Source organism: Staurois parvus, unplaced genomic scaffold (assembly GCF_062004578.1).
Source record: "Staurois parvus isolate SC_StPar_1 unplaced genomic scaffold, SC_StPar_1.0 ptg000029l, whole genome shotgun sequence".
Lineage (NCBI taxonomy): Eukaryota > Metazoa > Chordata > Amphibia > Anura > Ranidae > Staurois > Staurois parvus.
In genome coordinates, this window is record NW_028317825.1 from 5,467,001 (window position 1) to 5,482,680 (window position 15,680).

The following is a 15,680-nucleotide window of genomic DNA, read 5'->3' on the forward strand; positions in this document are numbered from 1 at the left end:
AATATGTCACATTCAATGAGAGTGGGAAGTTTTATGTGTGTTTTCTCATCAACAGACTGAACAGTGAAGTTAGGTGCCCTATTTTCTCTATAGTACCTGAGCATGTTTTTAGTGTATAAGAAAACGTTTCACCACTAATGTTAAAGCAGAACTGCATGGGTTAAGTGCTCGTTTTTTCCAGGGGCTCAGGGAACAGCTGTACTTACCCATTCCTCCAATCCTCTGGAAAACCACACTCCCCCACGTCCAGTGGTGGACTGTTCCTGCTGGCCTCATGTCCAGAGCTGGTGTATGTGTGTGATGACATCAGGAAGAGCCCATTCTGAAGACCGCTAGAGTGCAGGGGAGGGGGGGGGGGGGGGAGGACAGGAGCGTCGGGGACCGGTCTTGCATTCGGAGGAGCGGTGGATTAGGTAAGTATACAGGTGAAACTCGAAAAATTAGAATATCATGCAAAAGTGCATTTATTTCAGTAATGCAACTTAAAAGGTGAAACTGAGTAGAAATATGGGGGTCTGATAGTTAATGTTCTAATATACATATATACTTATAAGAATTTTTACTGCAGTTCCTTTTTCTCTTCTCAGAAAATGTGATTTGAAGTCTGAGACGTCTGGATTTAAAGGTTAACTTCCTCTTTCAAGTTTAAGAAAAGCATCTTATGGTCAAACCAGCAACTGTCTACTTTTGGACTTATTTGAACTATTAACCTACATTTAACTCTGAGTTTGCTGTTAAGCATATGAAATTTGATTGGGTCAAGACTATATGACCACGCCTAAACCTCAGTACGATCACGCCTATACGTTATGTCTATATATGTAATAGTCTAAGCTTAAAGAGACAGATATATATTTTGTATTACCTTAGTTCATCTCACATGAGGTGAACTTTTGTATGCTGTATTATCTCCACTGCAGTGTAATAAATGCACCTTTCTTTATCAATTCGGACTCGTCATCTCATCTATAAGGTCTCGTTTGAAGACACCCCAACCTGAAGACACAAAACTAATATATGAGATAGACTCTTTACATGCAAAGCAAGATAGTTCAAGCCGTGATTTGTCATAATTGTGATGATTATGGCTTACAGCTCATGAAAACCCCAAATCCACAATCTCAGAAAATTAGAATATTACATGCAATCAATAAAACAAGGATTGTACATAGAACAATATGGGACCTCTGAAAAGTATAAGCATGCATATGTACTCAGTACTTGGTTTAGGCCCCTTTTGCAGCAATTACTGCCTCAATGCTGTGTGGCATGGAAGCTATCAGCCTGTGGCACTGCCGAGGTGTTATGGAAGACCAGGATGCTTCAATAGCGGCCTTCAGCTCTTCTGCATTGTTCGATTTCATGTCTCTCATCTTTCTCTTGGCAATGCCCCATATAATCTCTACGGGGTTCAGGTCAGGTGAGTTTGCTGGCCAATCAAGCACAGTAATCCCATGTTCATTGAACCAGGTTTTGGTGCTTTTGGCAGTGTGGGCAGGTGCCAAGTCCTGCTGGAAAATGAAGTCAGAATCCCCATAAAGCTCGTCTGCGGAAGGAAGCATGAAGTGCTCCAAAATCTCCTGGTAGACGGCTGCTTTGACCCTGGACTTAATGAAGCATAGTGGACCAACACCAGCAGATGACATGGCTCCCCAAATCAACACAGACTGTGGAAACTTCACACTGGACTTCAAACATCTTGCAGTGTGTGCCTCTCCATTCTTCCTCCATACTCTGGGTCCGTGGTTTCCAAATGAGATGCAAAAGTTGCTCTCATCAGAAAAGAGGACTTTGGACCACTGAGCAACAGACCAGGTCTGTTTTTCTTTAGCCCAGGTAAGACGCTTCTGACGTTGTTTGTTGTTCAGGAGCAGCTTAACAAGAGGAATACGATATTTGAAGCCCATGTCCAGGATCCATCTGTGTGTGGTGGCTCTTGATGCACTGACTCCAGCCTCAGTCCACTCCTTGTGAAAGTCCCCAACACATTTGAATGGCCTTTTCCTGACATTCCTCTCCAGGCTGCGGTGAACCTGCTGCTTGTGCACCTTTTTCTTCCACACTTTTCCCTTCTACATAACTTTCTATTCATGTGCTTTGATAGAGCACTTTGGGAACATCCAACTTCTTTTGCAATTACCTTTTGAGGCTTTCCCTCCTTATGGAGGGTGTCAATGATGCTTTTCTGCACAACTGTCAGGTCAGCAGTCTTTCCCATGATTGTGATTCCTACTGAACCAGACTGAGAGACCAATTAAAGGCTCAGGAACCCTTTGCAGGTGTTATGGCTTAATTAGCTGATTAGAGTGGGACATTTTGAGCCTAGAATATTGCACCTTTTCACAATATTCTAATTTTCTGAGATTGTGGATTTGGGGTTTTCATGAGCTGTAAGCCATAATCATCACAATTATGACAAATCACGGCTTGAACTATCTTGCTTTGCATGTAATGAGTCTATCTCATATATTAGTTTCACCTTTTAAGTTGCATTACTGAAATAAGTGAACTTTTGCACGATATTCCAATTTCTTTGAGTTTCACCTGTATCTTAGCCAGTAGACAAAAATGAGCATTTAACCCACTGCATAGGAAAATAATAATTTTGCCCAGAATTCTTCTTTAAACACAGTAAAGAACTCAAACACTACTACATTCTCACAGAACAGTCAGGTTTATTAAGGGGTATACAGTCACTATACAAATCTTGGAACATGATCTGGGCCTCGTCCCTTCTGCACATACCTCCGTACACTTGCATACAATAGTTGATGGGGTAGGTTCATCTTCCTCCCTGCCTTGTTCTTTGTTAAACGGAGTCTCTATTGCCCAGTGGTCTGGACCTGGATGCAGTGCCAGGGCATGCTGGTCATTACTGCACTGTCTGCATATTATATTGACCTTGCAGTCTTCAGCAATGTGTTTGGTGGATGCACAACATCTGAAGCAGATAGCATTTTTCTTCAGGTAAGCTTTACGCTCATCGGTGTGCTTACGTCTGAATCCATAACACTTTGACAGTGGGTGTGTTTTTTTTATGGATTGGGCATGAGCTATCTGGGTCCATTGACTTCTTTTCGGAGTTGTTATAATGTAAAGCTGCATTACTGGCTGACACCTCTGTCTTTCTGACTGACATTAATGATCTGTTGCCATGCTTTGCTATTTTCTCTGTGTTTGCTGACATCTAGTTACTGTACGTCGAGAATATGAAGCTTGAGTCATTTCTAGTCTTTGCTTGGTTGATGATAAACTTGAAGAAACTGAATGGTGGGAAGGAGACATGACCATCTTCCTTGTACTCAGAGCCTTGAGAAATCCACTTATCTTGCAGACTGTATTGGAGCTTATCAGTTATTGGTTTAATCCCATGAGTTGTGTCTAGGTATCCCGATCCTGGTAAGTGGCCTTCGGTCTTGGCTGCATTGATCTCCAACAACATGTCACTAAGTTCTCCTAACGTTAGGTTGTCTTTGTTAGACGTTTTAGGGAAGTCATCCAGTTTTTTTCAACAGAGGGTTCTCAGTAGCTTTAGGGCTGCTATAACAGTCCTCTAATCTATGTCATACCATTTTAATCCCAGCAGCTGGATCAAGAATGTGTACAGACCTGATTCTCTTGGCCTGTCAAAATGACTCTGGTCCAAGCCACTTTGTTAGCAGATCTAGCTCCTCTCTAGACATTTGATTCATATCTTTGGTGATGCCTTGGAAAGATGTCTTGCATGCCCGATAGTTCTTGGGAGGGTCATCAAATGTTAGTAGCTTGGTGCTAATTCTCAGCAATCAAGGGGCTTTGCCAGATTAGTTGTCCCTGAGGATCCTAAAGGGCCATTTCCAAAGGAGGATACATGATAACCCATGTCACATGATGAATGCTGAGGGTTAACATCATCTTTACTTTCTTGTACCCATGGCACTGGGACAGTTTCAGAGTTAAATTGAAACATGGGGAACAGTTCAGGAATACCTGGAGAGCGCTGTTGATATGTCAAGTTAGAAAACTTTGGGAATGTGTTGGAGATAGGCTTGATAGAAGCATACTCTGTCGTAACCTGGTCTGGAGCATTGTTCTGTACTTATTCCTGAGCCTTTTGCACTGAATCATGAGTTGTTATTTCCTTAAGATCTTGGCGCGGATCCCCTTCTGAACCAACTGCAGTTTCCTATATTGCAGCTTCTGCTGATGCTGCTGCTACCACTCTTTGAGTTTGCAACACATGCATACTAGCTTCTATTTTTGCTTTCTGCCTGAACGAGTTGGCTTCTAACTCTGCTTTCTGCCTCAAGTCAGCTTCTTTTTGAGTGTATACCCACTGCACATGCTACCTGTGCCTTTGCTCTTGCTCGGAGGCCTGCAGAACTGACTGATGATCTGTTGGAATGTACTATCTGGAGCCAGACATGTGGGACCTGGTCTCTGAAGTTTGAGGCATAATGTCCACTCTCCTATCTGGATCCATGATGTATAAGTTAACCGCTTCCCGACCACCCTATAGCAGAAATACTGCTACAGGGTGGCACGGGTGCGCAAAATCACATATATATACACGTGATTTCGCATTTCCGGGTAGGGAGTGTGCAAGAGACTGTGCGAAACGGACCTGAATGGTTTGAATGGCTCCTAAACCTTGTGCCCTTGCAATGTTCAGTATTTAGATTCTAATGTATAGTACAATGTATGATGTATAATGAAAATGATTAATTTGTGTTCTATTCTTGTCTCAAGTATATGTGATTTAGTGGTTTAATGTATTTCTTCATTATTTTTTTTTACCAAGTACATTAATTTGTGATGTTTTCCTTATAAAAAATGTTTATTGTAGTCACAGAAGACAATTGGACACAGCACAGAGATATTTTATTTTGAGTTTGTATGTTGAAATTGTACATTTAAATAATTAACGGCAGAACAAACATTAGAAATTGTTGATTGATATTGCTTCTCTCATCTGCATACATATGACTTCATCAATGTACAGGGTATTTTCTTTAACCTGAATTTCTTCTTCTAAAGATAGCTGGTTACGGATCAGGCCTTTTAACTCAGCTTCTGCTTGGCTCAGAGTTTCACGTAGTCTGCAAAAAACATGACAAACTGTTGGTGGTTCTTTATTTTAAAGGAGAAAATCAATACACAAAAACCTGGGGGGAGGTTCAGCTTAAACTTATTCAAATGGCGCCTTCAATATTCTACCTAGAAACCTGATAGTATAACCGATTGACCCAAATGTAAATATACTTTCGCCATGGAGAATAGCTTTTTGTTGGGGCTGTTGCTATGAACAGGGTCATCAAACACTCCTATGATATTATGTGGAACAATTGCAGGGGCTCAATCTTCTCTGCAATTATGGCATGAGCACACTTTTATATTGGGCATAAAAAAAATGAATCTTGAATAAATAGCTACAACTGGCCCCTCAGACCATATCTTAAAGAGGAACAATCCTTTACAGCCAAGGATGGCACTATCTTAGCCTCTGGTTGATCTGCAGTTATCATAGTGCTGTACATGTGATCACCAGCCATATGAGGGCTTGAAAAATCACTTTAGAGCTGATATAAAGCACGCTGACAGTTATCACCAGAGGTATACCTTGAATGTAGCGGTTTTGGGAAACAGAGAGTTTAGTACCACTTGCCCTCCGGAAGATTTCCCGCCCTTCCTGACCAGGCCATTTTTTGGTATATGGTGCTGCGCTACTTTAACTGACAATTGCGCTGTCATGCAACACTGTACAGAAATTAAATTTATATAATTTTTTCACCCAAATAAAGCTTTATTTTGGTGGTATTTGATCATCACTGGGATTTTTATCTTTTGCTCTATAAATGAAAAAAGACCGAAAATTTAAAAAAACACCAATATTTTTGTACTTTTTGCTATAAAACATGTACAATAAAAAATTTTTTTTTTTAATTTTCTTCATAAATTTAGGCAGAAATGTACACGGTTACATGTCTTTGGTTAAAAAAAAATCCCAATAAGTGTATATTAATTGGTTTGCATGAAAGCTATAACTGGCGGTATATAAACTCACAGCGGGACTGTGATTGTGCGGCGGGCATTCAGATACTGACACTGGGTGGGAACTAACTGCCACTGACATCTCCAACGACACGAATACAGTGATCAGTGCTAATAAAAAGCACCAACACTGTACTAATGACACTGGGCAGGAAAGGATTAACATCTGGGGTGATCAAAGGGTTACCTGTGTGTTAGGGAGTTATTAGCCTGTGTACCATGTGGTTTACTAGGGGATGTGCTGGCGTTTATCTTCCTCCTTTGCAGAGAGATAAAAACCAAAACACATCCTGCTGACAGGAGAGATATCTGTGTTGTTTACACTCATATATTTCTCCTGTCAGTTGCTCCACTGATCACCACTGGCCGGGACACGGTAATTGACACCTACGCATGGATAGAACAGCACGCGTGTTTGTGCCCCTTAGCCAGAAATGCAAAATCACGTACACTCACCGGCCACTTTATTAGGTACATTTTGCTACTGTCGAGAAAATATCCCCCACACCACTACCACCAGCCTGAACTGTTGATAAAAGGCAGGATGGATCCATGCTTTCATGTCGTTTACGCCAAATTCTGACCCTACCATCTGAATGTCCCAGCAACCAGTCTGCCCATTCTCCTCTGACCTCATACATCCACAAAGCATTTTCGTCCACACAACTGCTGCTCACTGGATATTTTCTCTTTTTCGGACCATTCTCTGTAAACCCTAGAGGTGGTTGTGCGTGAAAATCCCAGTAAATCAGCAGTTTTTGAAATACTCAGACTAGCCAGTCTGGCACCAACAACCATGCCACGTTCAAAGTCACTTTCTTCCCCAATCTGATGCTCGGTTTGAACTTCAGCAAGTTGTCTTCACCACGTCTACATGCCTAAATGCACTGAGTTTCTGCCATGTGATTGGCTGATTAGCAATTTGTGTTACCAAACAATTGAACAGGTAAACCTAATAAAGTGGCGGGTGAGTTTATATACAAGTTATTTTACGCAGAGCGGCCCCCTAGGGTGGCCAGGAAATGGTTAAAATGGTATTAAACCCTTCTATCCTTTCCAGCTAATGAAGCTACCATCTTAGCCTCTGTTTGATCTTAGGTTGCCATTTTGCTGCATATGTGGTCAGTTATGGCAATTCGATGGCTTGACCATTCGGGTGAAAGCAATTGAGAGTTATTCATGCTCAAAAGTTTGCACACCCTGGCAGAAATCAAGAAATGTCATTGATATTGGAAATATGACTGATCATGCCAAAAAACTGTCTTTTATGTAAGGATAGTGATCATATGAAGCCATTTATTATTATCACATAGTTGTCTGACTCCTTTTTAAATCATAATGATAACAGAAATCACCCAGATGGCCATGATCAAAGGTTTACATCCCCTGGAATGTTTGGCCTTGGTACAGACAAGCAAGGTGACACACAGCTTAAAACGGAAATTTAAGGTTAATTTCGCACATCTGTGGCTTTTTAAATCGCAAATAGTGTGTGTATAAATAGTCAATAAGTTTGTTAGTTTTCAAGTGGATGCACTGAGCAGGCTAAATACTGAGCCATGGGGAGCAGAAAAGAACTGTCAAAAGACCTGTGTAACAAGGTAATGGAACTTTATAAAGATGGAAAAGGATATTAAAAGATATCTAAAGCTTTGAATATGCCAGTAAGTATTGCATTGGTACAGAAGTCACAGAAGTCAGTTGTGGACCAGGGCACAGACAGTAAGTTGTAGATGGTGGGGTACAGAAGTGGGTTTAGGAGAGGGGAGGGCAGAGCTGAGTTGTGGATAGTGTGGTGCCCCTTTAAGACCTGTCCACTGTGCAATTTGGCCACACCCACCCTATGATGTGGTGCACAAACTGTCAGTTACTGCTCTCTGCTCTGCCCCCAGCGCTTACTGGAGTGCTGGGTTGTGGATGGGGCAGGAACGGCTGGTGCAGGCTAACAGCGGATTTGAGAGGCTGAGCCAGGTGCCAGTCCAGGCTCCTGGGTGGATCTCGACCATATGGTTGTGATCTTTCCCCAGCCTGGACCTGCTCTGTGTCATTAGCCGACAGCGGGCTTTAAGAGTGCAAAACAAACAAAAATGAACAAATGAGATTTGGCTGTACTTATCCTTTAAGGGAGAATTACAAATTTTTAGAGTTGTAGTGCAAGTAAGAGGTGAGGGGAAACCCCTCCACTTGGGACAAATGTTCTGGTGACAACAGTCTAAGATGAGAATTGTTCTCTCTTCTGGGCAGGGGTGTATTTACCACAAGGCAAACAAGGCATTTGCCTAGGGCGGCATTTTTTTTTTAGGGGGCAGCACTGCCCCTCGGAAGAAGGGACACACGCGGAACCTGGTGAGTTCCAAGAGAGGCTGTGGGTTTCATGACGATGTATGCACAGCCCGACTCTCATTCCCGGGGATGTCCAGAGCTGTGAAGGTGGGTGTCTCTCTCAGCATGGGACATAGTGACTGGTGTATGGAGGGCAGTGGTAGTGGAAGGCTCCCTCAGGTGGGGAGCATGGGTGTTGTTGGTCCATGTCAGGCACTCTCTGCAGGATGGGGGGGGGGCGCGACGATTTTTGTGTTGCCTAGGTCAGCACAAAACCTAAATACACCACTGCTTCTGGGGAATTTCCTCTCCCCTCCTGTTGTTTTGAAGACAGGAAGTGAAGGGAAATCTCCCCTGAAGGATGCAGGCAGAAAAAAGTGATAAGGGATTTAACCCTTCCCTACTCTAAAGCTTTACATACTGTACACTTTAAGCACTTCCCGTCCGGCTGTTGTATATAAACGGCTGGATGGTGGCAGTGCAGGGTCGGGTGGCCGTTTATACATGGCCTCACCGCCCCCTGCTTGTGCTCACTTCTGACATCATTGCTTACTATGTGTGAAATCTGTGAATGATCACAAAGGTTACATTGTACAGGGCTATTCACAACAGCCTTTTACCATGTGACAAGCTGTGACCAATCACAGCTCACACAGTAGTTCTCAATGGCTGCAAGAATGCAGCCAGAGAGAAGAAGAAATGATTGCTTTTACAGCCTTTATGGGTGTAAAAGCAATCAGTGTAAAAAAAAAAATCTTCATCACCTCCCACAAGTAGTACAGTGTCACCATGCTGACACTGTACTGCTAGGATGACAGTATATAAAAAAAAAAAAAATAAAAAAAAAAAATAAAAAAAAATGTAAAAAAAAAAAAAAAGTTTAAAAATCATAATTTTTGGGTATAAACGAATAGGGTTATTTTTTTTTTTTACTACAAAGATAGCTGAATACATTTTGGCCAAGATTTATGATTTACCACCAAAATAAAGCTTTATCTGTCTCAAAAAAATGCTAAAAAATTCATATGGGTACAGTATTGCATGACCGTGCAATTCTCATTCAAAGTGTGATAGCGCTGAAATCTGAAAATTGGCCTGGACAGGAAGGGGGTAAAAGTGTCCGGACTGGAAGTGGTTAATATGCATAGAAATGATTACAAAATAATCTGGCTTGTCCCACCACTGCCTCATAAAGAGAAACAATGGGGAGATCAGAGAGCATGCACCAAATGGTGTACAGTATGCACATGCTAGGGGAATGGAGGAATGTTTGGACAATTCCCTATGTGTATCGTGGCTTTCACTTTGCAAGCTTGGACATTTCAAGCTGACATTATGATGAAACATGCATAATCAGAGGTTACCACCAATGAAAACATCCTATCAAGACACTTTCAGGGGTGGTGGCAATCTCAACTTTTGCAGCTAATGTCTAGATTTGCATATCAATTGAGCTGTCTGCATTTGTTTTTTTTTTTTTTTATAATTTTATCACAGAGTTTAAATTAAAATAATCAACGATTATGCTTGTGTCATCATAAATTTAGTTTGAATTACACTGGTTTTTGGCATATGGTTCTTGTGGGTTCATTTACCCTTTATTGGCACTGTTTGGATAATGCAGCTGCTCTTAAAAAAAAAAAAAAAAAAAAATCAGCAAATGTCCTGTGAGCCCAGGGTGTCATTGTTTTGACCACCCCCCCAACCTGGACTCAGAGGAGAATACTGTAAAGAGTGGTGCCTGCTGTTTGCCCACTGCTGAAGGAAAAATAGAGATAAAAAGACCTGTGATGTTATTGGACTAGAGTAGACTGAAGACAACTTAACAGAGGGAAGTGTATTGATTTGTTTTTTAAGGGGGCAGCAGTGCTCCAATAAGTGGGGTGGGGGAAACCCAGTTGGGCTTTAAACTATTCCAGCAAATGACCTCAGGACATCTAGGGAAATATTCAAATTTGCTTTTCTGAAAAGGCACAAAACAAAAAGAATAGTGAAAAGACAGTGGAATATAGTAGACTCCTACTAATAAAAGCTGATTTAGCATGCATTAAACAGCAGTTGTTTGTTGGGAATCAAGGGTCTTACCATTTGTGAATGTTTAGATGGCAACTTTTACAGCAGCCCATAACTTACCAACGTTTTAGTAGGCTTATCTTGAATATAGTGGGAAACAAACCAAGAATCTTATGATAAAAACTAGCACACAAGAGAACATCAGGTTTTTCTAACCTTTCAACATTTGTGGAAATCTCTCCAACCTCACTGATGAGTCTGTACTGGACAGGGTCTCGACAGAGCTCTACATTAGGCCTCAATGTTCTTGTCTGCAGGCGGGTCTGAGCCACTTTGATTGGACCTTCCTTATTGGCAATGGCTTTCTTCAGGTTTTCTATGTTCTTCTCCTGTGAAGTGATCTCATCCATAACCTTAGAAACAAATGTTTCAAATAGATCTTATGAAAAAGATACATAATAGTCAACAGACATTGAAGTTATTTGATCACATGTGCCTCAATCTTTGTTCTACTCTTTAGAAATAAGTGTGGTATCGATTTAAAAAAAAAGTAGCATGAACCCTTCCTCAAAGTAGCATGTAAAAAATAGAACCCAGAATGCTGTCCTTCCGTGTCTTTGGTAACCGTGGTATCCGGGGGCATGTTGGGTATCCTCTTCACTGTACCCACAGTTCCCATGGAGAATAATTGCCTACCTGTCTATTTGCGAGGTGCAGGTTGACAGATAGGCCAAAAATATTCTGGGGCATCTTCTGGCGACATTACCATCTTTATTGTGATGAGAGTTTGGTCACAGACACTTTTTTCTATTGTCACATCACTACTCTGTTTTGCTTGAGTAATGAAAGTTTACTTTTTCTGAGCTATAAAGAACCTTCTGACTCTCCTCAACACCCCTATACCCCCTTTTACCTACAGTTTTCTTGCTGAATTTAGTCATGAAAGAATAAATTAACTCAAATTGTATAATCTGAGACTTGGCGCTGCTCCTCTAAGATTGTTTGCCCTAGGCACTGATCTGAGTGCTACTATGGTAAACCCAGCCCTGGCCATACATGTACAGCCAGATATTAAAGTGATACTAAAATCTTTTTATTTTCAATAACAAACATGTCATACTTACCTGCTCTGTGCAGTGGTTGCACAGAGTAGCCCGGATCCTCCTCTTCTCAGGTCTCCTGCCAGCGCTCCTGGCAGCTTGCTATGGGGGCATCCGAGCAGGCGCGCTAGCGAGCTGTGGCTTGTGTGTGTCCATTCACACACAAAGGCACGCAACGGCCCCGCCCCAGCCCTCCCTCCCCTGATTGGCTTACTGACTGTGATTGACAGCAGCAGAAGTCAGTGGCTCAGGTAAGTGTTAGGGGGGGCTGCTAAACACAGAAGGTTTTTTTTACCTTCATGCGTACAATGCATGAAGGTAAAAAAAACTTTGAGCCTTTAGAACCACTTTAAAGTATATGTAAACCCAATCATAAAAATCTCATATAAACTTTACCAAGTTACTTCTGAAGTAAATTTCAATATTTTTCAATCTGCTTTCATTAAAATATTGCCTGGCGATTCTGTCATAAATGTCCTAGTTCAGGCATTGCTCTTATAAGGTGATCACACTCTGTTCCTGTGTCTCAGTTGTGACCTGCATTGACACCGTGCCACTCAGTTTTCCCGCAGGAGACAAGTGGTTGTTTCTACACACCTTATACAAGCAGGGGCAAATGTTGTCAGAATTAGGAAACCCAACCTGAGAAATGCCATGCAGCCGTCAATGCAGTGCATGCAGACATGAGAAGGTTGCAAAGAGGCTGCAGACGATCAGCAACAGTAAGATGCAACAAAGGATGGAAAAAAGGCAATTAAATATTATTTGAATGCTGATTCCAGGCTTGCCCTGCAGTACATGGGACTGAGTAAAAGAAGAAAAATGCATTTAAATAATACAGCATCTTGCAACATTTTTGGAATGCAAAACCATATACCTTAGCTAAGTGCACTTCCAACTTATTTTTTGCATCCTTTGTCTCTGCCACACGGTTTTTCAGGGCAACGTTGACAGTATCACACTGTTTGCGCATATCGCTGGCTGTTTCAGACAAAATGCTGTCAATAAGGGTCCGAAATGCTACTGAGTTGTTTCTCTGTTTCTCTGCTTTCACAATGTTTGTGTTGCTGAAATCCTCCCATTCAACAGGGATAACTGAGCTGGAAGTGTAAAAATAATGCTTAGTGTACTTAATACTGAAAGATTATATTAGAGCCCTGGTGCCCAGCCCTTTGGCACATTTTGTGCAGCCCTTGGGGCCCCTGCAGACACTAATCCACGTTTCCCTGTTGTTGTTATAGTAGTGATTTCTATCAGTCTCATGTGTCCTGTATATGACATGTTCGCAGTCTTCAACAACTCCTATAGGATGTACACAATATATGATAGTCTCCTAAAGCATGCTCACAGTCTCTGACCATCTCTTGTATCTCATCTGCAATCTCTAATCATCTCTTGTTATGTCATGTGTTATGTCTGCAGTCTCTGACCATCTCTTATACCATGTGGGTATTGGATTATAACTTTTTTTTTTCTATGGTTGAACTGGATGGACTTTTGTCTTTTTTCAGCCAGACTAACTATGTAACTATGTCCACAGTCTTTTTACCATCTCTATTATGGCCACAGTCTCTTATCTCTTGTCCATAGTCATTGACTATATCCTGTTGTGTGTCTGCTATCTCTTATAATGATTATTTAGTACATTTTCTGTGCAACCCTTTGGTGAAGTTGAGGGCTACACTTGATGCCTCCCATATCAACAAAGTTGACCAGCACTGTATTAGAACATAGGTACACAGATCGGTCATCAAGACTTACTAACGATTAATGATTTCCTCTCTGGAACACAGATTCCATGATCAAAATAATTAACTAAAGTTCTCTATGCCCAAGTAGGAAGATCCACAAAACCTATCCCGTTGTTGGGGCCTAGATAGGGAAAATAATCCCTTATGTATTTAAGCACCCTTATGGTTATTTATCACCAACTGTATTCCTGGTAATAAGCCAGTCCAAATGCAGCAGAAATAGCCAGATATCAGTGTTCTTAAAGCCCAACTGCAAGCAGTTAAGCAAGAGTTAAGTGCTCTTTTGGGTCTAGGTGGCATAGAAAAGAAGATTTAAGTACCCAAACTTCCACCCTGCTAGACGAGTCCCTGCAGTGTTTTCTCCCCCATGCTCCAGTGGTCTAAGGTCCTGTAATCATTAACACAAATACAGGGTCCATAGCCCTGCATTGGCTATGATGATGCTGAAAACCAGTCCACCCCCGGAGCATGAGGGAGCGCCATCTGCGGGGGGGAGGCAGAGCATCAGATAAGTAAAAGTTCTTTTACTGTCTCCTAGAATAAACGAGCAGTTAACTCCTGCAGTGTGGGTGCATTCGAATATCCCTGAGTTGGGCTTTAAACAAAAAATTCCTTTAATGACTGGTCATCACTTTTCACTTCTGATGTTAAAAGAAACACGAGTATGTATACATACCTCAGAATACTCATATTGCTCTGATTTTTCCTAACAATTGCCAGCTAAATGAATGAGTCAAAGCATACTAGTTAATAGTTGTGCAAGGTTTAATTAAGATCTCTTACTTCCCCTGGACTGTCACAACATTGGAAGCATATCTAATGTCTGGAGTGTTGTTTGTTAATGTGCTGCAATGATTATCGATTTTCAAAGCCTGGAACTTGTCTTTCAGATCCTTCTCCAGGGAATACTTAGCGGATCGACTCAACCTGCAGGTATAAGAGAAAAAGGGTCATGAGCGAACCAACCGCACAGCCCTGAATTCAAAGGTGCTCTACAGCCCTATTAAAAGGAATCTGCCAGGAGGAATATGGGAGCTGCCACTGCTGATTTATTTGTGTTATTATACATACCATAAAACAATCTACTCTAATACAGAAGCAGCTGCCAAAAAGACAATTTATGCAGTCCTTAAGTGAAATATTAAAATTGCAGAGCTAGGGTTATCCAGCTGCAAATAGCAAATTGCACCCACAATGTCCACACAACATATCAAAGAATATCCCACTGCGATGTAATTTGTGTTACATAATTCCTTTGCTATCCCAACCTCTTGTTAGCACAGGGTCACTTGTATCAAAACGTGGTTTATTTTCTCATGGAGAGAATTCAGAAAGCTATACCACATTTTGTCCACTAGATGGAACTGATAATAATAGGAATTAATCTATTACACAAAATATGGGGAAAATTCATGCAGCCTCAGGGATGTTCAATTTATATCACTCGATGTCCAGGACATGTAGTTCTGGGCACTAGGCAGGTAGCTTTTGTTAATGTTTAGCCCTACTGTGGGCCAGCAGCAGGGCTTACCTGTCAGATGGAAGCATTCTGGCGGCTGCAGAATGTAATGCAATGTGATGTGCATTGCATTACATCCATTGGAGTACAGGGGAGACATCCAGGGTCTTTTAGACCCTCAATAAAGAGAAATTGTCAACAAAACTCATCACATAGGGGACTTTTTCCCCTATGTGATGAAAAAAAAGTTTTCTTTTAATTGTAAAAAATTAAAGTTGCACCCCAGCACATAAACCCTCCCCCCTAAAAAAAATTTTGAGGACCCCCACCTCCACATATACACACGTACAAACATAAAAGCACACACTGGGCCGCCTACGCATGAAAATGTTGATTGTGATACACGTTACATATCGCCTTAATTCTAGCACCAGACCTCCTCCATAAGACTAAACTGATGACCTATAAGGGCTTTAAAAGTGTCGCCTATAGAAAATATAGGGTACTAAAGTTTGTCGTCATTCCACGAGCGCACGCAAATTTAAGATTTGACATGCTGGATATCTATTGGTGCAACCTCACCTTTTATATTTTACTAGAAAATTGGGTAATGTATTTCTTTTTTGTGCCCTAAAATTAAATTAAGGGCATTGTTTTACTGAAATTTGCTAGATGTTTCCTAGACCTTTGTGGTAATATGTGATAAAAAAAAATTGCAACTACCATTATTTTATTCTCTAGGGTCTCTCCTTTCAAAAAATATATAATGTTAGGGGGTTTTGTGTAATGTAAACGTGCATACAAAAAGCGCAAAAGGGCTCTGGCAGTGAAAGGGATAAAGGATAAACCTGACACCCCCCTTTCCTGACAAGCAGCCAAATCGGTGCTCATTACACTGCAATGTCTCTCCTCCCTGCTAGTCCCCAGGTGCAGTGCTGGAGACAGGCAGGGAGATGAGGAAGAGATAGGGGCAGAAACTCAGGCACTGCCGAGGGCCCAGGGTCA

General features: G+C 41.5%; 1 protein-coding gene across 1 annotated transcript in view; it reads right to left on the minus strand.

Annotated features, from left to right (window-relative positions):
- Positions 1-4,843: 4,843 nt before the first annotated feature.
- The window catches only part of TEKT1 (tektin 1), a 40,327-nt gene continuing 29,490 nt past the window's right edge, over positions 4,844-15,680 (minus strand). Inside the window, exons 5-8 of the mRNA XM_089657457.1 lie at positions 14,000-14,143; positions 12,343-12,565; positions 10,582-10,778; positions 4,844-5,078 (exon numbers count right to left, since the gene is read on the minus strand). Of these exons, the coding sequence (XP_089513583.1) occupies positions 4,919-5,078; positions 10,582-10,778; positions 12,343-12,565; positions 14,000-14,143 (724 nt within the window). The 3' untranslated portion in view covers positions 4,844-4,918. The remainder of the gene's footprint in view (positions 5,079-10,581; positions 10,779-12,342; positions 12,566-13,999; positions 14,144-15,680) is intronic.